The sequence below is a fragment of the Pipra filicauda genome, unplaced genomic scaffold (assembly GCF_003945595.2).
Source record: "Pipra filicauda isolate LSUMZ 115617 unplaced genomic scaffold, ASM394559v2 scaffold431_size579624_pilon, whole genome shotgun sequence".
Classification (NCBI taxonomy): domain Eukaryota; kingdom Metazoa; phylum Chordata; class Aves; order Passeriformes; family Pipridae; genus Pipra; species Pipra filicauda.
Genome location: NW_024104567.1, coordinates 177,690 through 201,733, shown reverse-complemented (window position 1 = coordinate 201,733; position 24,044 = coordinate 177,690). Strand labels below are relative to the sequence as shown.

Here is a 24,044-nt window from a genome sequence, read left to right as displayed (position 1 = left end):
CACACTACCCTGTTGCCAGCAAGAATTTGGGTGACCCAGGTCTCCATGTCCTGCACTTTAAGAAAATAAATCCAGACCTCTGAACCCTTTGAAGATGGGTTCAGAGTTAGAAGTCAGGGTTCGTCCATCAGGCACTAATGAGATGGGTCTTCCCACTAGCCTTTAGGGCTTCCCAGGACTCACAAGCCCCTGAGTTTTGCAGGATCACAGGCTCAATGACAGTAGAAGGCAATTTCAACAGAATGGGTTGTCCCACATGTGTTTTCAGTGGGAATCGATCCCTTCAATCGTCAAGCTGGCACCTGTCAGTGGCCCAGTAGGACATAACTTGCAAATCTTTGGGTTTCCATGAATTCCTCAGCAGTTACTGGCAATGATGACTGTGTCTCAAACACAGATCCCAACTGTGGCACGAGACATCAGCATGTCTTTTGATCAGGCCATCATCCTGCTCTACTGTACCACTACTTACCTCCTAGTCTGTCAAATTCTAATAAATTCTCCATATGAGGGCTTGGAGCACTTCCACAGCCATGAGTCATTTTTTACCTGGGTCAGGCTAACAGACATTACCCCCTCTATATTTAAAGCTTTCCTTGATGGTGTAATTCCTAACTCTCTGCCTGCCTTTTATTCAAAACACTAATTTGGGCCCCTATATCAATTAGTGGGCCCACAGGAATGTGTCTTGTGCTTTTCCTTATCAACAGACCACTGGCAAAAATTCACCACACTGATCTGGTGGCGTGAACCCCAAACCTTGGCTTCCAGTTTTTTAACTCCTTCAGGTCTTATTGGAAAGATGCAAAAGGGTTGATGGCACACGGCTGGAGGACACCTGTATCCTGACCCCTCATCATCCCTTTTAACAGCTCTGCCCCTTGCCTGTAGGCTTGGAGGGCAACTGACAATGAACGTGTAACTTCACTTGGGCACTCCCAGCCCTTGGGCCTTTCCTGAGGGATTATCATCCCCTGGGTGGGCTCCATTAGCTGTGCCTAGGCAGTTGAGGCTGTTGAGGGGTGGAGTGGGGGCTGCCTGGGGAGAGGTTTCCCACTAGTCTGTTGAACCTTGCTATTCTGCTGGCCCCACTGCCCATACCAGCCCCCCCCCCATGCCTGTAGGTAACTGGGCTGTGCAGCATCTGCCCAGGTCACTGCAGGTGTAGGTAGAAGCTGATGGGTTTGCTGATTCAGTTTAAGGTGGTTGGGGGCCACTGGCATGGCCATGGCACCCTGTTGTCCCCCCTCATACATGCCAAGATCTTCCCCGTGTTCCCCATCCCACTCCTTGGGCTCTGTGCCCGTGATTAATTTCAGCATTTGGACAATGCTGGGTTGTGGGCTTTGTTACTGGTGCCAGCACAATTTCAATTTTTTGTTCTAACAGACGTGTCCGCTCTCTTTTCACTTCTTTTACACCTTTATCTTCAGCTGTTTTCTTCAAGCTCCCTTGTGCCTGCACAAGGCACACCCTGAGATGCACACACAGCTCCTCTGCCTTTCCCATTTTTCTTGCTTTCTTGGCATTGATGTATTCTCCACGATGCTGTGGGGGTTGAACTTTGTCCCTTCCATTCCCAGAGGAAGAGGGGCACAGCGCTGCCTCTGTAACAATTCCCTGTTGGCATCCTGCTGATTCGCCAAGTAAGAAATTTGTAAGCTCAGCCTTACAAAATCAAGACAAATAATATATTCAAGCAAGGTTTATTTTATAAACCAGTGAAACCAAATAAACCAATTAAAGCTCTGCCAACACTGGAATACAGATTCATGATGTCCAGTGGAATTCATATGGTCTGAGTTAAGAATTCTCAAGATATTACAAGAGTAACCCAGAATGTGCTCTCACTCACCTAAGAAGGTGAAGGCTACTGACTTCGAGGAGCTCCCTTGAGTGGCATCCCAACCCACGGGAAGGCCCCAGCCTCACCTGCTGCTCTGAGGGCTGACTCAGCTGGCAGAGCTATAGCCCACTCTGATCTGCATCTGTGGTCAGATACAGTCACGTTAACCCTCTCTGGCCAGGGTCTGACCTTCTGCCCCACCACAGCTGCCATGTAGGTGTGATGGGGGTCAGCCTGCAGAGGGGCCATCAGCACCACACACCTGATGCCAGCCACAGCACAGCAGGTCAGTGGCAGGCACTGCCTGGAGGACTTGGTTCCTGCTGGAGCGGCTGCACCTGCCACAATTCTCTGCACTCAGCTTGAACTGGAATTCTGTGTAGTGTCATCAGGTTATGCAAATGGGGTTTAAGGATATGCAAAGTCTTCAGTCCCCAAAGACTCTGTTAACACACCATCCAAGCTCACAGACAGCACCAAGTCAGGCACAGCAGCCACAGCTATTTCCCCTCAAAAAAGCCAAATAAAGCAGTCATGTTTTTATCAGGTGGTAGCCTTGACTCCACAGGGAAGGGAAGGCCTGTTCATTCTTTTCAGACTCGAGTGTGTCCAGAGAAGGGCAACAAGGCTCTGAAAGGTCTAGAAAAACATGTCTTATGAGGAATGGCTGAGGGAGCTGCGTTTGTTTTCTGTGGAGGAGGCTCAGGGGGGACCTCATCGCTCTCCACAGCCCCCTAACAGGAGGCTGCGGTGAGTGAGGTGCGGGCCGGTCTCTTCTGCCGTGCCTGCGGTGAGAGCACCAGAGGAAATGGCCTTAAGCTGAGATGGGAGATTCAAATGGGATATTAGAAAAAACTGTTTCACTGTTCCAGTGGTCAGGCACTGGAATAAGTCGCCCAGGGAGGTGGTAGAGTCACCATCCCTGAAGGTGGTCAAGAGGCACCTGGTTCTGGTGCTGGGTGATGTGGTTTAGAAGTTACAGTGGTGGTGGTGCTGGGTGGATGGTTGGACTGGATGACCTTGTAGGTCTCTTCCAACCTTAATGATTCTATGACTCTTAAGAAATGAGATAAAGCCAAGTAGGCTTGAACATGACTCCTGGAAGGAGGTGGAGGCTCAGACAAGACCATCCCTTACTGTTTCCTTCATGCTCTTCCACTAGCTCCATGCTCTCAGGTGGAGTTTTTCCAAGTGTCCTCGGGCTTACCAAAATCTTACCAGCTGCAGCCATTCCCATCCCAGGCCAGACTCCAGGACCTCCTTTCAGGAGCAACTTGGCTATCCTTCCTCTTCAAATGGTCCAGCTACCTCCAGAACTGTAGTGAGTTGCCAATAAATGGTAATTTGTTTTCTTTGAAAGCTGCAGCACCTCAGCTGCTTCTTAAAACAGGCAGAGTCTGCACACTTCAACCATGAGGACCTGCAGGTCATACCCACCCCAAAACCCAGGTAAGTGATACTCCAAATCCTTACCCATTCAACAGGCACATTCCCTCTGCTGACCCAAAACAAGCACAGAGCACTGTAGAGATCGGGAGATTCCGGTCCCTCTGGGCCGAGAAACACTAGAGGGGGTGTGCAAGGCTTAATGAAGGCCAACAGAGCACATGGGAGTACCACAGCCACACTCAAATCCACACTGCATCCTCCACCACTGACAGCTCAGAAAGCACTGGCTCCTGTTGCTGAGCAGAGATTCAGCAGTCCGATACTTATGGTGTAGCTGCAGTGATAGCAACTCACGCTTGCTTCAGACCATGCAGAAGTGGCCTGGTATTTGTCTGGAAAAAGACATCTTTGACTACATTAAGTTCAGGACTATTTTATTTTCTAGCGGGCCTGAAGTGCTTTTAAGAGTTTCTGACACTTTGCTAGAGCATGCAGGATGTCACGACAGAGATGGCACCATCATGAATCCCAACAGCAAACCACCCTACAAATATGGAGACCCAATTACATGGCATAGCACCCCAATTCTCTTCCCATCTTCAGTCAGAGTAGCCAAAAGGAGCTCAGCTGTTGGTGGATTTTAAAGGTCTGTCACATCTGTCATCCTGGAACAGGTTTCCCTGGTGTTGATGAGCATAAGGCAGGGACTCTTGAGTTTCAAATTACTCCCCATTTACTCTCCGTCATCCTCAGACACTCCTCCTCCATGCCTTGCTGGACTTTCAAGTCCTGCCCCCCTTCAGTGACAGTTTTCTGACCAACCATCACAAGTCTCTCTTGTCCCTGGAAGGCACAGCAAGAATGAGTGATGTTGCTCAATACTATCCCTTTTCACCAAGGGCTCAAGTAGCAACAACATTTGCAAAGTTAGAGACCTGAGGAAGGTAACACTGATTTAGATGGGAGGTTTGGCATAAAGGGTCTCCCATGGCACCAAATCCAACCAACCTCCAATGGGCTTAGTCCTTGACACCTCCAATCTGTGTCCCCTTCACAGCCTAATACTCTGGCCACATGAGCCCTTTCTCACGGCTTGTCAGAAGGACCGGCTATGGGATACCTGCTCACAGACCTAAACATGTCAGGAGAAAGCAACCACAAGACGGTCAGGATGAATGATCTCCTGCTGCAAAGAAGGATACACAAGAAAACAGTAGAAGCAATGATGATAGAAGATGGAGAGTCTGTGGCCAAAGACAACAGAGCCAGAAACAAGCAAGGTCTGCAGTCGTGCCTCTGTGTGTATTTTCTTCAGAAAGAAGCATGGGTAGTGTAATTGTAGATGGATAAGCATGGAACAAGAGAAGGCATCAGAACAGAAGGTGCAAGGGCAGAAGGAAGTTGGGATAGACTGCACATATACAGACATGGGGTCAGAGAATGAGAACAGGAGCAGTGAAGAGCAGAAAAGCCAGTGTGAACAGAGACCGCAGCTAGGTGAGACAGACATAAACTGCAGAAAAAGGAGGATGAGAAAAGTTCAAGAAATAAGAAAAGTCTAATGCTAATGGGGAAAGAAAGGAGAGGGAAAAAAGATCTAAATGCTTACATAAAACTGCTCTGTGCAATGAAAAGAAAGCTCTATTGTGCTTGTGATAAATTATAAGAAGGAGAATACATGGAAAAGCAGCCAAACCGAAGTGATTTTCAGAAGCATAGTGGCAGTTGCAACATCATCTCATCAGTCTGGCAGAAACAAAGCCAAGAGGTACAGAGTGAATACCTGCACTAAGCAGAAGTCAAGAACTCAGGTCTTTCAGTTAACTTCCTATCTAGGCAACTCTCTCTCTATATAAACAAATGCTAATATTTTTTCTAGTTTTTAACTTACAAATATGCAATTCTGAAGATTTCTTTTGTTCAAAAGTATTTAATAAAACAGTATGCTTAGCATGCTCAGTGATACCAACTTACTCTCTACAACAGGATGCAGCTGGTGTAGCAGCCAATGGACCATTTTGGAGGGATGTGATTTGCTGTTACTGGTAGGTAAACAGTTGCTCCAAATTCTCAAAACCACACAGGAATAGAATTGGTCAAAAATATTAGTCTTCAAAACAAAACCATAGAAAAACCACAAAGAAGTTTACATAAATTCTACACTAAGTTACTATTTGTAGCAACCAGCTTTTCTAGAGGGCCTTGTGCAATTACCAAACTGTAAATACACACACAGGTAGAAAAAAATCCCATCCTAAAAAACCTCCAACTACAAGCTTGACTTTCAAAAAGTACCTGCAGAATCAAAGTCCCTCACCAGCTTCACAGTAAAGGATTCTGTTTACACTGTCCCTTCAAACAGCTCTAAGGTTTTTAGAAGGCTGCCAAGCCAAAGGTTCAGTGAGCTTCTGTAAGGCCATTCTCACACAAATGTTGTACAGTAACTCAGGGTCCTCTCAGCAGACTCGGCTAGAGACTACATGAGTATCTTCATCCCAGAGTCCACAACAGTAGCACTGTGGGCTTCGCACCCTCTTCTGAGGCCTCCCGCTCCCCTCACATGCTGGCAGCCTGCTGCGGGGGCACGCCGGGCGCGGGCTGGCGCGGCAGGGTGTACATGGCCCCCAGGAACTGGTCGGCGATGCGCCCGGCCTCCCGCAGCCCGCTCAGCAACGCGCCGTGCACCGTCGCGGGGTAGTTGCGAATGGTGTGTTCTCCCGCGAAGAAAAGGCGTGGAACGGGCTGGGGGACAGAGAGCACTGTTAGGGTTTGCTCACGTTCCTTCAGATCCTGCAGCAAATGATACTTTAAGGATGTTAAAAGTCCTCAAATCACAACACAATCTCCATTAACATGAAGGTGGTGCATATAAAATAGTCTCTAATTAAACTATTTTAACCTGTGTACAAATTACTAAGAAAATAAAGCTCTACTCAATAAGCAATGTTTGCAGAGCCAGAGAAGCAGAGGAGGGTCACGTCCCAGCTGTATCGAAACAGCATTTGCATGTTGTATCTGTAACTCTACAGCCAAACTGTCAAAACGTATTCAGGAAGAATGGTTTCTGATCCTGGTACATGAACTCTAGCACAGTTAGCAAACAAAAACTTTAGCAATTCACTAAAATCAGCGGTTTCTCTTTAAACTGAGGCCTAAAGCAACTATCCACAGAATCATAAAACGTAGGAGAAAATCATGTATTTCATTCTGCAAGGAATCACTTTATCCATAGCTGAGTGTATTAAAGACTTGTATCATTAGAACAAGAACCCAAATAAAGCTAAAGCTACACACCCTTTTCTGGCAGTGCTTTCAAGAGTGCCTATTGCTTTCAAACTTCCATCTGCTCAACATGAACTGGAGATAACTCCTGCCTTCATTGTGTTTGCCCCCTATTTGGGACAGACCTTTTGATTCCCGGTCATCTCACTCTGGCCTTCACCCTCTTTCAAATCACTACAACTCACTTAAATATGGTGATGGACAATAAAAATACAGAGGATGAAACACACGTGTAATACTAAATACTCCGTTCAGACATTACCACACTGACTTTCTGAATAAAAATGCTCTTTTTTTTAGCAAACAAATGACACCAAACCTGTGATGGCAGAACTCATGGACAGAAAAATTATTTTACAGGTTTTAATAATTCATCATAAGATGCAAGTTATCTAAACTTGTGTCTAGATATGCATGCAAATTACTCAGAGAAATCATCCTATTTTGAACTTTTTCTAAAAATAACTGAAACATATTCTCACCTGTGGAGCACCTGGAATGGCTGGCCCTGGAGTAATTGGCTGAGCCATCAAATCATAGTCATTTCCAGAGGATCCAGCTGCTACATAGGAGTATGATCCCCGGGCCCATGGGTCGGCACGCCAGCGGGACACCACGGTCTCTTTAGGCTGAGACAAGACAGGAACTTCAGTTGTTGAGACATTGCAAGTTCTACAGTTTGCGCCAAATACAAATGATGCAAATTGCAACAATATAAGGAACAAAGTCCTTCGGTTGATACTAAGGGTGGAATTTCATGTTTATATTCTAACACACACTAAACTAAATCTTTCGTGGTGATTCCTTACTCCTTCCCAATATATCACCAGACCCTGCTGCACATAGCTTCTCAACTGGAACTCACACCTTGTACAGCTGCTCACACCCACTGTGTATATACTACTTTCTTTGTTTCTTCTCCCATTATCAACATGATGACAATGCACCTTCCTACTCCTTCAGCCCAAGCCACTGCCTGTACTGACCTGGGGCACAGCGCTGCTGCCAAATATGCCCTTGAGAATAGCAAGGCACCGACCAACAATGACATCATCACTGATATTCTCCATGATCCCCGCTGCTTCTCCTGCTACTAAGGCCAACAAAATTGGCGCTGTGGGGGGTGGGGAAGGAGAGAGAAAAAAACACTTCAATTACTGAAATCGAACATTTTAATCAGACAAGTTGGACTTGGCTATCCAAGATCTGCAGGTAAGTCACAAGGTTAGAAACTAAACAAATCCGACAAAAGTAGTCCTAAATCTTCTAGTATCATGTCAAAATAACAAAAGGAAAATGTATTTATATATGCCATGGTGCTATTTAGAATTATCAAGAGAACTGATGTATTACAAAATAAATACACACATCAGGAAGCATAGCAAGCAGAAGAGAGGATTTCTTCAGTTAAGATATCACTTGTTTGACATAGAAGTGTCCACTGGGATTTAACACCCAACTGTGCCACATTTAAGGGAACTCAGTACCTTCCAAACAGTCTAATTTAGGCATGATTAACTGCAGCAGAGCAGTTGAGTTACCAGTGTAAGTACTTCCCTCATACAAATATTTAGATTTCCTTTTTAACAAAGAACATTCACATGAAATAATCTCAATGGAGTGAAAACAATGAGCAGTAGAACAATTTCCAGAAAAGAAGCAATTCTGAGAAGAATTCAGAAGTCAAATGGACAGGTATCAAATAACTCAGCAGCCATGAGACGCTGTGGTTAAGAGCAGTAATGTGATTCCAGGATATACACGAAAGAGATTATGTTGTTTTCCCTCTGGCCAGCTGCGGTAAGAGTAAGCTCACATTTCTGGTAGTCACAAAGTCACAGAGAATTTTAGGTAAGTATTGAAGAAACACCAAAATAACTCAGGGGCAAGAAACAGGTATTTACAAGCGATTCAGATCTCAGCACAGTTACTTAATGAAAACTCTCTCAGTTGATCATTCTCCTCCTGGAGGTATTTATGAACTCTTAAATTTAGCAAAGAAAATACTACAACTAGAAACAGACATCAAGCATGTTGAAATGGAAAATAAAAGTCCCTGTTAAAAACCTGGCTTTAATGTTTGTACAAGTTTCCAATGTGATTAGTGAATTTGTTCTGTCCTGGTATAGATGAAGATCTCCTGGTGTACATTCCCATCAAGTCCTTAAAGACAACTGGGAGAAGTTCAGCTTCAATACACAGGTTGAAATACCCAATAAAGTATTCTGGTTAAAAACAAAAGCCTTTGAAATTCTGATAATTACACTACTTCAGACACAATTAAGACACTTAAATATGCAGGACTAGAGAAAAAAGATACAGGATTGCTCCTCTAATTTAACTCAATTTTCTGAAAGATTAAGGCCAGCCTTGCAAACAATTGAAGGAAAGAACAAAAAACTGGTTTCCTATCATCCATAGGCATTGGGGATTTTTTTTGTCATTTCAGCAGCCAAGTCTTTCCTAGTTTGCCATCCCTGACACAATGAGATCCTGAACGTCTTAGCAACTATTCAGTCAACATATTTTTTCTTGATGGAACAACTATGTATTCAAAATGCAGCTTCCAGTGAATTTTTCACTGAAAACTTGTATCCAGACAACCCCTATGGAAATCCTTCCTTTTTTGTAAGCATTTATCTAGACCTGAAAATACTGCTATTCAGCCACCTGGTAAGTTCGCAACTGTAACAGAAAGGCAGATGGCTGTAGCAGAACAATTACTATTTTGCTATGCAAATACCCAAGTGCTGCTCAGAAAAGCTTCTTGTATGATGAGCACGTGTCACTGCTCCCCAAGAAATTCTCTCCTTGAGGCAGTGATGTTTACCAAGTCTTGATACCAAATACCAAGAACGCGGTTTAGCCAGAGATCAGCAATCACAGAGATATGATGATGAGGCCCTTTCTCTATCTCATCTCTAGGAAAAATAGAAGAGTCAGGCAAGAAAACAGAGACTGAAACGTTATAGGATTCCAGAAAACACTGAACATTTCTGCCAGGCGTTCCTCTGCCCTGTGGATGGAGTTTCTCCATCTTCACAGCTATGTCAATAACCCAAGAGTGTGGCAGAGTGAGAGGCACCAGCAGCATGGGTCAGCTGCTCTGGGCTAGTCACAGCATTCCTGAGCCAACAGGTGTTCTCAGAAGGCATTACCCTGGGCTATACTGAAACCACTGGGAGGACTCTTGTCTGACCTATAACAGGGCAGGCAGTACAGACAGGTGTAGTCTATTTACCTGATCCATTCCCCCATATATCTTTAAACACTTCTCAGAGATCAACTGGTCTCTGACAACCCAAGGAGTTCATGCAGCATATGCTGCGATAATTCTATCTTCTGCTACACTTCTTGTTTCTGGATTAATAACTTCTTCAATCAGTTTACAGAGTTTCTGCCTAAAATACTACAGCTACAGAAATACAGACTATGACAGCAATAAACAGCAGCTTCACAAGTTCAGTCAGGTCTACTTCAATATTTCAGTCTAACCACGTTAACTGCCTCCCAACTATCCACGATAAATGGTAATTGTTGTTTTCAATTTCAGCCACCTGACTTGTGCTTCAGCATGGGGTTTTACTGCATTGCTGTTTTATTTTTACCTGCTCTGCCTATTTTCATGAGAAAGAAGGGTTGGAACCTAGCAGCAAAACCTTTCTATGTGACATGGTCTTTCCACCTTAAACCAAAACCTCCACACTACTTGTTAAGGATGTAATAAAGCCATCCTAAAGCCACAAAAGCCACATGAACAGCCTTGCTATCCAAGGCTCATTACTTGTATTTCTCCAGTGAAGTCTTATCAAACATTTTTACAATTCAATACCCTAGAAAGGTACTGTCCTTGCACAGTAATTTTTTTGCAGTTAAAAGAAAAATCTGGCCTGCCTATGACAGAAAGGAAGAAAACCGCCTGGTCATCTGCAAGACAAATATATCTCATTTAATAGGCTCACTGTATATACACTTTTGCTTTTAGTCTGGTATATGGCAATAAAAAAACCAGTATGCTTACTGCAGAGATCTCCTGACAATCTATTGTGGCAGCATCAGCTGCAGATAAACCAAAACTACTAATGGCAAAGTTCATCTGTAGAAACAGGCAGAGCAATCAATACCTTTTGCCTACTTAAGCATTTTCTAAAGAGGAGTTCTAAAATTATCTGTCAGTCTGAGACCCATAGTTTACAGTCACAACTAGTTTGCTGCTCAAAACAGGAACCAAGGTCATCCATTCAACAAACTGGAGACCCCACAGCTTGCCTGGGGGGGGCACACTGCAGCTTAACCATGTGGATGGGCCTGCAGCTCATCAAGCTGGAATGGCATTGCTCAGCAAGAGGAACAGAGCTATCCCCAAAGCCTCCAGTCTGCTCCACTGAAATCCAGGTGTTCAGTACTCCAAAGGCTGCACTGTACTCCCCAACAAACTGAAGGAGTATAACTTGCAAGTATTGAGTTCTGCACTCAGCCACTTAAAGGAATACACAGATCAATAGCACCTCTTACATCTGAAAAAAGTGTTAGTTATCTTATCAAGTGGCCAGAGAAAAAACTCAATTTCAAATACACTTATGAACTAAGAAATGGCTTTTAATTCAGAAATGCTGCAGTGACAAATCACCTTTCCTTGGAGAACTCAATGCACCCTCCTGACAAAGTAGATAATTAGGACAACACTGGAAGTTGAGTGGTTCCAGAATACCAGTGGCAACTAATAGATGCTTAATGGAAGGTAACACTGAGTAGGTCACAGGACAACTCCAACAAAGTGTAAGACAATAAAGTAGCTACAGAAGTGCAAGTATTACAGTAGATAGTCGTAATGCAATTTAACATGCACAGCCTGGAATCTAGCATCAGTAAACTCACATTCAGCTATGTGCTGCCCTAATCTACTACAGAACTGTTTGCAGTCAGTGCTGCTCTCTGCTTCCATTTGTCTTCCTACAATACTATCTTCTTATCATATCCATATGTGAACACTGACAGCATCTTAAAACATCTTTTCTAGATCTGAAACTACACAAATGAGACACTCGCAAAAGTAGACATGCACCACAGATACCTTTGTACAGGTTCCAAAAGAGGAAAAGTTCTCCTCTGCTTGCAGTAGTGCTCCCAACATGGCCAAACAAATTGACACTCGGATCCCAGAAGACACGATCAAAACATAACACAACCTAGAAAGAAAGAGTATCAACAGTTAGGAGAAGAACTAAGGACAGAAGAAATAAAGACAACTGCATTCATTGATGTTTATATCACTGGACAGGTCAAGAAAGGGAAATCTGGTGAATATATACTGCATGTACATAATATGGAGGTGTGCGCCTACACTGCTTTCCCACAGGTTAGTGTGCTCTCATAGTTTACCAATTTGCTGGTTAACAAGATCCAGCAGACCTACTTCTGCAATTTAACTCTTTAAAACCTGGAAAATAGAGAGGAGGCCCTTACAGTTCTTCAGACAAATTTCATCATCAAATCCTAGCAAAATAGCCATGGGAAAGACATTCTTCCTCTTCACCACCACATATTCCACCCACATTTCAGATTTTACCCATGGCAACCCCTGAACTACTGCAGTTTCCTCAGTGACAGCTCACCTTGTTCAGGTTGCCAAATCCCATACGCTGCACTGCAGAAGTTTTCCACTCTGGAAGAGGTGGCACAAACTGAACTGCTGGAGGCTGCTGTTTCAACACTCCTAAGGGCAGAGTGCACAGCACAGCATCACACTTATAAATGAAGGTCTGGCTGGTAGATCGCGTATTTACAGCTATTACTTCACAGCCTGGAAAGGGGAGAGAAAAACAATTTAATAGGCCAGGAGGCAAGAGCATTGGATTAAAAATTAAAGAAACTACCATAACCACATTGGAAAATATTTTGTTTATTGAGAGAGCTTTACACTAACAACTGCTTAACTTGCAGGCAAGTGAATGTTACTGACCACTTAGTTCCACTGCAGAAAAGGTAATTAATACAGCATCTGAAAATGGCCTTAACTGGGATAAGCCTAAAAGTTCATCCAGTAAATGATATTTAAAGATACGCATAAATAAACAGCAAGTAGGGAGTGAGCCTCTCATTGCATTGCTCTTCCAGCTCACAGTTTCCCAAGCCTAATGTTTTGAAAAACAACAAAAAGATACATTCTTTCCATTATATTAATTTATATTTTTAATACCAGATTCTGTGGCACCAAGCCTTAAGCAGTCTCAGACCACTTACTCCAAATGCTTTGATCGATGATGTAAAGAAATAAAAGAACGAATGTGAACAATCAGTAAATACAACTGAAATGGACTATGTCAAATGAGTCATAGAAATAAGCAAAAAAACATTCAAGACAAATCTCTAACAACTTTCTACACAATTAATCCCAATAACGACCATGTCTGCTTATCTAACCCCAAATGTATAATGGAGGTTTCACATACCTGATGCCGTATAGCGAACCTGTCGAACTGCTGTGTTTAATTTAATATCCAACCCTTCTGCCAAGGCTACAGGCACACAGGAATATCCATTCCTCACAGTCAAGTGACTGCCTGTGAATTCAAAGTCATCATCCTAAAATAAAGAGGCATAAATTTATAATGAAGTGCCCTAAATCAAGAGAAAATAATCAACAACTCTACACAACGGAAAAATTCTTTCAGAGTCAAATAAATGTGAAATCCCTTCTGGTTATTAGTCAGGTAACAAGTATAGAAACTTTCAGCAGACTACCGTTAAAGATTGGTTTGGCACTAACAAAAAGCTGTCTGGAATTTCATCAGCAAATAATAATCACGTAAGAATTCAGTATCTACACAAAAGCAGACAGGACCTAACAGTTAGAAACTATTAACACTGAGAAACTTTCATGAGAATGAAATAAAATAGCTGAAGTTTTTAGTAAATTGCTGAATAAATACACTGATTACCTACCTGGTCCCAGTGCTTCAGTGAAAGTGTAGAGAGGGGTGTAGCATTAGCAAATTCTAGGTTTGCAAAATGCCAGTCAAGTATTTGTCTGTCTCTTGATGACAAATAAACATCACTAGAAAAAACAAAGATAACACATCCAGTTTGCTAGAGGATGTTGTAAATGCATTGCTTCTGAAAATTTCTCCTCAAACAAAAATGATTGTGTCCCTCCTTGGTGAAGAAATAAAAACATTAACAAACAACACAAGTAGATTCTGTTTCAAACATTTGGACCTCCTTCATGAAAGCTGAGGATCAAACCCCAGCAAATTCAGATTTTTAAAGTAGAGTTCATACTCTAGCGGGAAGCTACAAACTTAACTTTAAAAATAAAACAGGTTACATAAGTAATGGCTTAAGCAGCATGCATAAAGACAATGACAAAAAAACCTAGTAAAATCACACAGAGCACAGAACAGAATAATAATTCTTTGCCAAAGTAAGTAGGATTGTATGCTATCATTACTGACAGGGATTTCAGGTCTCAAAGGCCTCTTGAGATCAGGCACTGGTTACTGTCAGGGTTCCTACTGAATCGCCCTAGCTCAGAAACACCTTCTCTGCTCAAGTCACCTCTAAAAAAAGAGGAAGTTGAGTTCTAAAGCTGAAGGAGCTCAAACTCCATGTTTGTACCTTCCTAACCCCTTGAGTTACCATAATTAAAGCATACCATAGCAATTTTTGAAACTCATAGAAAAGTAGTAAAAGAACTGCTTTCCTGAGTATTTTTTTTTAGTTTGTATCTTTACCTTGGTGGATTGGCTTCCAGTTCTTGTAATTTCTCTTCCAGCTTTCCTTGTGTTTCTGCCAATTCATCATACTCCTAGTAAGATTAAAAGCTACCATTAAAATCAGTTTACACGTAAAAGGATTTGAAGACATCATGTAGCATCAGACTGGACCTAATCTCAAGAGAAATTACTGTAAGATTCATGGATTTAGTGGAAGCTAAATCAGGTTTGTTATTTTTTCAACATTTAATCCAGCATATTTTGCTCTTCTGCTGTTTGAATATACTCTGTACCACACTGCAGAAAATATTACTCTGGTGATATTTTAGGAATTTAGACACTCAGATTTGAAGGTCCCTTACAGTCCTAATATTTTAAGGGTTCCTGTGGTACTAAAAGCTTCATATTCCACAAGATGTTTCTTCTATTTTTCTTTCTCTCCTAAAAAATTATAGCTAATATTGAATATGGAGATTTCCAAAGCAGAAGTAACCATGCATAAAAGATAAAGACAGGATCTAATTCAAGCTTCTTCCTGATTTTAAAAAAACATTAGTAGAACTAGGTATAAAGGCAACAGTCATTTTCCTTCAAGGCAGAATAACTTGGGGGTGTCCAACAAAAGCAACGAGAGCACAAAGCTGTTCACTGGTGACAAAATAGGAGAGCCACTACTTATGTATACACATGCACGCTGAGCTTCCAAATAAAGGTACATATCTTCAGTATCTGAAAAATGATCCTTGGTTCTACCTGACCTGGGTTAGCAAGAGGTCTGTCAGTATCTGTCCTAGTTACAGGGTCTGGGACCAGTTTATCACTATGTGGGTATAACCAAAATTTGTATTCTACATCCTCTATGTCACTTACGATGGACCGTTATTAACTGGATATTTTGCAGCAGCTGCCCAGGGCACACCTCAGGCTACAAGCTGGGTGTTAAAGAAACCCTGTGAGGCAAGGGAGTGTTCTTTTGTTTGCAAACCAGTGATTCAGCTGTGACAACTCCTCTCCGGAAAGGCATTAACACCTTCACACGAAGCCTGAGGGGTCACCTCTGCTAATGGGCCACAACGGGCTGGCATAATGAGCAGCTGCAACACCTAGGCCATCAGAGATTCCAAAAATATCCCATGACTCAGAGAGTTAAATCATCCATTGTGAAGCTCTCCGCCCTGGGGGAGGTACTGGGCATTCTCATCTGAACTTGAGCATATATAAACTGAGTTTTGGGACTTCTGGTACCACTCGTTGGATCCAGAGGAGGACCAGAACTTTGACAGAACTGCAACCATCATCTGGACCAACAGGTTTTCTTTTCCTTTTACTTTGCACCCAGAGGGGCCACATGGTGGTCAGCACAGGGGCTAATGAACACTGTTCTGTTCTTGTCCCAGAGTGCTGGGTTATACATCTGTTTTTGTGGGTTAAAACCAGTTTTTCTGTGTATCACTGTACTGTAATCTTTTTAGTAAATTGTAACACTGACTTGTAATCTCTCTTGAGTTGGGTTCATTTCTCCCAAAGGTTTACCTTTAAACCAGCAAGATATCATAGAAAGAACAGTTTTTGAGGTTTCCTTTTTAAAGCACATTTCTACATCAAGATACCCCCAGAGAGGGCCAACTAACTCTGCTTGTCAAGATAGAGCTCTGTACAAAATAATCTTTGGATAGAAAGAAGTCTTTTATTCGTAAACCACCTTTTTTATCTTAGAGAAAAGCTATTTCTCTTCAAATGCGGATTTTATTTCCAGACTGTTGTGAGACCCAGCTGTACCAAAAGATCAAGCCTGACATAAAATTTCACCTTCAAAACATTAAGTGCTGTCTGACACAAGCCAGCGCACTGTTACTCAAAACCGAGTTTTCAACATGCTAATACTCCCCACCTAAAAGTACTCAATGCAGCCCTATCAGTGTAACAACCCAGAGTTACTACCACATTCTCTTGAAAGCACTGGATCAGAACGAGAGATGTGGAAACATTTACATTGGTTAATTTTACCTGGCTGCTGAAGTCCTCAGGAAGCAGACAAACATGCTATATGTATGTCATCCTTTACCTTGCAAAGTGCAGTCAGATCTCTGTGTTTGCTTTTCACAAGGAATTCCGCTGTAATATCCCGAGGTGGCTTCACCTCTGATGCTTCCTTATACTGCTGATGAAGTTCTTTAATCTTCTCTTTTAAATTCACCATCTTTTCAGACAGAGCGAGAAAAGGAAGAAAGAGAGGGGAAAAAATATGTGGAAAGTTAGATTTCAATAAGTTACTGTGTAAAATGATGCCGCCCTTGTCGCCCACACAGAAGCAGCTCTGCAGCGTTTAACATCCTGCTTTGCAGATGCTGCTGAGCTCTTTGGGCTGGAAATCAGCTTAAAGAAGACAGAGGTTCTCCATCAACCTGCACCTCTGGAAGTCCCCCATCATCCCCACATCACCATTGGCCAATCAGAACTCAAATCAGTCCAACAGTTTAATTACCTTGGTAGCCTCATCTCCTCGGATGGGAAGATTGACGGAGAGATAGACAACAGGTTAGCAAAGGCATATAGTGCTTTTGGAAAACTTCACAGAAGAGTATGGCGTAATAAACACTTGAAGAAAAGTACCAAGATCAGTGTTTACAGAGCCATAGTGTTGTCTACTCTCTTGTATGGTTCCGAATCATGGGTCATCTACCGCCACCACCTGCGACTTCTGGAACGCTTCCATCAACGCTGCCTCCGAACAATCTTAAACATCTACTGGTCAGATTATGTAACCAATACATCTGTTCTAGAGCAAGCAGCAGTCACAAGTATAGAAGCCATGTTGATGAGAACACAGCTGCGCTGGGCAGGGCACGTCTCAAGGATGAAGGACCAACCACTGCCTCCCTAAGATCTTGCTTTATGGTGAACTTGCCGCTGGCTGCCGCAAGAGAGGAGCTCCGAAGAAAAGATACAAGGACTCCTTGAAACAACATCTCAGCCTTGGCCATATTGATCACCATAATTGATCTACTCTGGCCTCCAATCGGGAGGCCTGGAGAAACACCATCTATAACGCAGCTGTCTCCTTCGAGAACGCACGCAGGATCACTCTCGAGGAGAAAAAGCAACGCAGAAAGAATCGTGTTCTGCAGAATATACCACCTAAAGAGTCTTTCTACTGTGCCTTTTGCAATCGGATATGTCTATCTCGTATTGGCCTCATAAGTCACCAACGTGCCTGTAACAAATGTGGCTAGAGCCTTCCCAAATCTTCGTTCGCGAAGCTCAGCCATGAATGGAATGAATGGAAAACTGTGTAAAATGCATATTCACCTCAAGCTATGCCATTATACTGAAGAGATTTCCTAGTTTTGGCAGATGTTACTTACATGCAATTCTACCTCCAAGAAACGATAATAAATACCACCAACCCCCAAACAACATGCCTTAAACCCAACATTGATTTATTACTAATTATGTTGCAGATAACTTAATATTAGAGTTGTCTACAACAATTTTTCATTTGAAAAACTTCCACAGAGAAGAAAATATGTCACCTACCACAAGCAAAAGTATCAGAAGGAGGTCTAACCCAGTGTTTCATACTACGAATCGGATTTGTAGTAAAGACAGTACACATTTTTAAATAACCTCTCAAAAGCTTCAGCCATTATCAGCATCTCTAAAGGAAGCTACAAAACATCACAGTTTATCAAGTCTGTCCTCTTCCTTTCTTTTCCTGTATTTACATTCTATGGTTTTCTGCCTAATCAATTATGTTCCTCCTCAAGAAGGAGCCCTGTCCTAACAGGGCTTCTAAGCAGGTCTTAAGCAAAGAGGTATTTTAAGAACAGCATTAATAGCAACTTTCTGGTATTTTTCTTTGGACATTTTTGTAAATTTGGCACTTTCTCAGGAACACAATGCTATTGTCTTATTCTAAATGTCATCATCTGACCTTGTTAAGAAGATCTTTCAATTCTTCCTGTGTTTTCACAATTTTTTTCCAGTGTTCTATCTGCTCATCCTTCACGTGCTTCTCCTGCAATCTGGAAAAGGTGATAAGTGAAAGTCAGTTCATCAGAAAATCCTTGTGTTAATGAGAACTCATTATCACAATCAAATTAGCGGAATGCAATAAAAGTACTTGTCATGGGATATTTTAGTTAATACTTGTATGACAACTGGAAAATTGATACAAGTTTCTGTAAATAAGGGATACATGACTAGCTAAATGTGAATTTGAAGTCACCTGCTATTATTAAAGGCCATTACAATTGCCAATAGCTTTCAAGTAATGTAAGTGGGCTGTATGCACACTGAGTCAAGTATCCACTATTCATCACTGCAGCAATAATTTTCAGTAAACTTTCAAGAAGAGAGATTTGCTCTGTGGCATATTTTTCTTCAATAAACAAGAAACACATATGCAAACAAGAGCTCAGCTGAGATCAAGCAGCTGTATTAAGAGGGTAATCCTTATCCTAGGAACATCGCAATTGTTTCAGGCATTTTTGGAAATTCATTCACAAAACAGGAAAGTCTACCACAAAGAGAGAAGTCACTTACTGTATGACAACCTCCAGAGCCTGACCTAGAGAGACAGGCTTATTATTGAGAACATTAAAATCCAGCTGATGACTGAGATAGGATGTGGCTTCCAGTAGACGGTTAAATTCTTGCTCCACCATTTCATCTTTCTCTTTGGGAACCTAGGAGACAAAAGAACAAATGTTCTTAACCTATTCATAAATAATACAGTTGCTGAGAGTAGTCATTGCAAAGAGAAATTTAATAACCTCAGCTCTCTCAAACGGTCAGACACCAAGGTCTGTACAATACAATGTCATTTTGTCAAAAGTCTGACCACAGTGTCAAACCACCATGACAACAGACTTCTCTTGTAAGAGGAAACTAAACCAACTAACGGGTTCACAAAGATTTCCTTATTGGAATGAAGGTGTGTTCATCATAGATACAAAAACTTGCCAAAAGACCACCCTGATGGTAGGATGGCTCTACACAATCACAAGTCTTTAAGAGGCTTGGCATAGCTCACTGAAGTAGATGGGCTGTAATTTATCTTTTGGAGTGGTCAGTGTGACTAAGAACTACCAATCCAGCTTTTCTAGGACAATGAAGGAAGCAGGACACTTCCAGAATCATGGTATTTGACTGTACTGATGATACTCAGTTAAATAGTGTGTGCTGCCGGTGTGGAAATATCTGTTAGGTGATGAGAATTCATGTGCTGGAAAGAGCAAACCTCACATCTGTTAAACCAAGTCTGGGTTAAACAAAGCATAGAGAGAAAACACTGACAAAGGGAAAGAACAGCACGAGAAGGAGAAAAAAGCATGCACTTCAGAAATACTGGGAAAGCTCCCAGTATTGTTCTGCTAAACAGAACAAAAAGAGTTTGAGAGGTCCTGTTAACAGCGCTAAGCCTATCCCTACGGCTCGATCGGATGTCTTGTTTCTAATTATTCAGTCCTAACTCAAAGGATACCCCGTGTTGACTAGGAAGTTCTATCGGTATCTCATTGCTCTAATTATGACTCCTCTCCCACTTTGCAGCTGGCCCCTCATTCTTGTGCCAGTGATTACCTTCCAGCCCTGTAGTCTTTCTTCTCTGGCATTTTCCCAGACTGAAACACCAAGGTTCACTACTGTCATACTTCATCTCTGCCTACATCCCATAAGCACCACAAGCTAACTTTTCCACCCGCCTGTACTAAGATGTTGATTCCCCCACTATTTTTGTGGTGAAGTGTCTTAGAAACCCTGTACTGATCTGCAGGTGGCATATCCCTGGAGACTTAAGGCATCATGAAATGAGTTTCCCTATTTCTGATGCATCTCCGTTTTTGAGAGGATTTTAAGAATGAAGATACCTCCCCCACCCCATGGCAGTCAAAGATTAGTGACTCACCTACTCTGCAATCCATGTAAGGTTCTCCTAGTTTCTTAATTCTCCTATCATTAAAGTTATTAGGTCTCAGAAATGAATGATCTCATTTTTTACACTATTATATTCTATTCTATGTCCACTATCCATTTCTCAAGATCATGTGCTTTTAAAACTTGATAAAAGTTTTGTCATACTGTAAACTCAAAAGCTGGAATATTATATGCAACAGCACTATGGAAGACACAGATTATATGATTACTGGAGCACAGATTATATTTTTAACTATATACGATGGTATTTCAAACTACCCCTATACTTATCTTCAGTCTTGTTGCATCTACAATTTCAAGATGTAGATGCATGCTTACATTTCTGCTCATTTGTGAAAAACTGAGTATCTTCCCCAATGGCCTGTATCATATTGATCACCCAGGTCAATACTGCTCCCCCTCAGTATTAAAGCTGAAACTTCTTCAGCCAGATCTGTACTTAAGATTCCTCCATGCCATCCTCTCTGCTAGTGCCTGCCAGTCAATATTTGATAACAATTTTGTAACTCCATATTTATGTAAGAAATATAACTTGTACCTACTATTGTCCAAAAACATTTGGGTTTGATTCTAGGTAGAACGTGTATTTCATAATTATGAGACTATTTTCCTATGCATACCAGAAAGCTTCAACAAGGCTACTGAGCATAGCAGAGGCGTAGGGAAAGCCTCAAATGGCAGTTCCTAAATGTCACATTCCTGTGATACATCCACTGCTGAGTTAACCTTGGCATTCTAGTACCACACCTGAACACCAGGATCTACTTTAACTCAGTGGGTCCACACTACTGTGACCTTTCGAGTTTTTTAATGATAAAAAAGAGCGAGCTGAAAATGAAAAGGCTTGATCTAAATGACTTGTTTTCTAGGATACTTTCTTACAGTCAGTCCATAGATAAGTGATTCTACTTCTGAAGAGAAGACCCTGGGGATGGACAGGATGATGCTACAGCTTCTGTCTTAAGTAAAAGCCTCTTTCTGTGCGCCATGACTTGGTGTACGTCCCCAGTAGAAGACTGTGGAAAACAGGACTTGCTACTGCTAAGCACTGCCTTAAGGTTGAACAGAGGCCCTCCACAGAGTTTCCACAGGGCAGTAGCATCATGGAGTATACTAATAAAGACAAAATGAGCAACCCAAGTTGTAAACAAAGTTGTGTGGGTGTAACCCAACCTGTGTATTCTATACCTTTTATGTCATTTCCCAGGAACTGTTAACAATAGATCATTTGCAGCAGCTGCCCAGAGCACACCTGACCCCTCAGGCTATAAGCTGGGTGTTAAGAAGCCTGTGAGATAGGAGGATGTTCCTGTCATCACACCAATAACTCAGGTGTGATGACTCCCCTCTGGGGAGTCACCAGCACCTCCACACCCAGCCCAAGGGATCATGTCGGCTAATGGGCCACCAAGGATTCCAAAAATATCTCACGACTCACAGTCACCTGTCGGGGCTGACAGAGAACCTGTCAGCAGCCTGGCAATTAGTGATGAGGAATGTAAACAACTTTTAGGAAATATTTATTGTAATGCCGGACGGAACAAACGTAATGCAGCCCAGACCAAAGGTCACCAATCAAAATGTGTAGAGTGTCACCAATAGCATGTCACAGCATGGACAGTGTCTTCAGTGTCACCAATAAGAGTGTGTGCAGTGTCTACAGTTTTTTATGCCTGAGACTTTTGACCAATTGTGTTGTGGCACGATAGTGTACAAAGAGTATAAAAGAAACACTTGAGAGCAATAAACAGCTTCCTGTTCACCTTACACCTGGACTACGTCTGATATCTGTGTCGCTTTGGCCGTTCCGACATTATCAGCGACATATGGTGACCCCAACGTGATTGCAGCGTTGAAAAAGGATTTATCTCCAACTCCGAGAAAGAGTTTGGAGGGATTCCTCTCCGAGAGAGAGGAGCTGCCATGACTTCCCTCCTAGAGGGGGAAAGAGCAGAGGATTTACTCTCCTAGAGAGAGATTGGACCTGTGGGGCGAGCACAGGGGGAACGGAGCCCGGTGAAGAGAGCGGGGTGGTTCCCGCCAAACGGTCCGGACCTGAACTTTTTCGAACCCTCATTAGGTAAGCTAACGGGGGTGCCACCGGGGACTATATTTTAACGATGACGGGTCAGCATGTAACGAAGGAGGAAAGTGTAGTTCTATCTACGTGGAAGTCCTCCTTAACCGAAAGAATGTCAAGGTTGCTGAATTTAATTTACGACGTGTGCTGTTATAGTACTGAAAATAAGGCTTTGAAGCTACTGCGTTAAGTTGCATTTCGTGTGTTTGCCTAACACTTGCTCCATGAGACTTTGAAAGATTTAGAAGAGTATGGGAGGCAACAATCTATGCAATAATTCATATAAGAACTAAAACTCTGAAACGCAGTTGCCCAGAAAGATAAGCAGGTTGCCGATGTAACAAATTGTCCTTGAACTACACCTCCAAGCAAAAAAATGCAGAAAAATTTAATAATTCACTCCCGGAGACAGAAAAGAAGTAAGTACCCCCCCTCTCCATTGCCACTGCTGCAGAAAAAGCAGTTTTCCCACCAGATAACTCCACCGAGAAAACAACTAAGAAAAGAAATTCAAATCAAGATATATAAGCGAATGGAGAGGGACAGAGATAAATTAGAACAATGGGGGCTGGGCAGAAAACAAGACAGCAAAGCCCATCCCTGTATAAGCCTTCGAACTTAAAAGTCATCATCTACCTTCTTTTCTTGCTTCTTCGCAGCCTGAGTTACCTATTTTTTTGTTCATATTGGCTGTTTCAGTCTCACAATGTGTGTAAGATAAAACACAGAAAAATATGCAACAAATCAAGTTTGGTGCCATGGAAGCCTGAAGACGATGATCCCTACTGGGGAGGGAAGAAAAGGGAGGGCAAAAAACTGCCTACTGATATTTCTGTTAATTCTCGTGTTAACTGTAGTGTCTGTGGAATGTGTTTTTGTGAGCTCACAATATTATTGTTACTCTGTGTGTGTGTATGTGAAGAAACAAAGTTCTTTGCCAGGAGAAAAAAGAAAAACAAAAGTAAAAAGCCCTCCCTTGAAAAGATTCAGCCTTGCCAGGGAGAGAAACAGAGTGTATTTCACATGATAGAGATGGTCTGTTGCTTGGTAACTAAGCAAAAACTTTATTCACTCCCTCAGAGTTGGGAGGGGAATGAAAATATCCTGTTTTGTAAAAATTGCAACTTTGTAACCTTCTGATTGGAGAAAGAAATTGTCTTACAATTTCATAACATAGTCTCACTAACTGTTTTCTGAAGTTGTTCATTAAAATAACCAAAATTGTTTTAAAATACATACATAAATGTAATGGAGAAATAGAGTTTTTAAAGTAACTGCTAACAACTGTCTGTGATAAGAAAATTCCAGTGTGTGTGGGGGGAGTGATTCTCCAGCAGAGCTGTTGAGAGCACAGCTGCGCTACCTTCCCTCTCCCCCCCCCTGCTCAAACAGCTCTGTAAACATTCTTTTGTTTCTTCTGTATTTTACAGATAGGTTTTTTGAGACTGCTGAGGAAGCTTTAAGGGTAGACTTTATTTGGTGGAATACCTAGCTCAAAAATATCTTATTTGACAGGGGCAGTTTTTGCCAGAGAAAAAAGGGAAAAATAAGTAAACTGTTTCTAGCTGGAAGTTTCCACCTTTGTGGAAAGAGAGATAAAATCTAAAGATATAATACAGGAAACTGCCTAACAACAGACAGTGTTTCAAATTTAAACTGCATCTGTCCTAGTCCCTGTGCTAAGCAGCAGAGGTGTGTCCCTGTTATCAGGTGACAAGCTTAAACCAGAACTGTTGCTGCTTTGCCAGGTGTGCATTCTGGATCCCCTGGTATACTCTTATGAGCAAAACCCTAG

General features: G+C 42.2%; 1 protein-coding gene across 3 annotated transcripts in view; it reads right to left on the bottom strand.

Moving 5' to 3' along the window:
- Positions 1-1,690: 1,690 nt before the first annotated feature.
- Positions 1,691-24,044, bottom strand: part of KDM1A (lysine demethylase 1A) — a 48,234-nt gene continuing 25,880 nt past the window's right edge. For all 3 annotated transcript variants that reach the window (XM_027713619.2, XM_027713620.2, XM_027713621.2), the window contains 11 exons: positions 18,778-18,920; positions 18,167-18,257; positions 16,298-16,432; positions 14,251-14,324; positions 13,463-13,574; positions 12,970-13,102; positions 12,133-12,320; positions 11,592-11,706; positions 7,504-7,631; positions 7,000-7,146; positions 1,691-5,977 (listed from right to left, as the gene is read on the bottom strand). In XM_027713619.2, the coding sequence (XP_027569420.1) occupies positions 5,792-5,977; positions 7,000-7,146; positions 7,504-7,631; positions 11,592-11,706; positions 12,133-12,320; positions 12,970-13,102; positions 13,463-13,574; positions 14,251-14,324; positions 16,298-16,432; positions 18,167-18,257; positions 18,778-18,920 (1,452 nt within the window). In that variant the 3' untranslated portion in view covers positions 1,691-5,791. The remainder of the gene's footprint in view (positions 5,978-6,999; positions 7,147-7,503; positions 7,632-11,591; positions 11,707-12,132; positions 12,321-12,969; positions 13,103-13,462; positions 13,575-14,250; positions 14,325-16,297; positions 16,433-18,166; positions 18,258-18,777; positions 18,921-24,044) is intronic.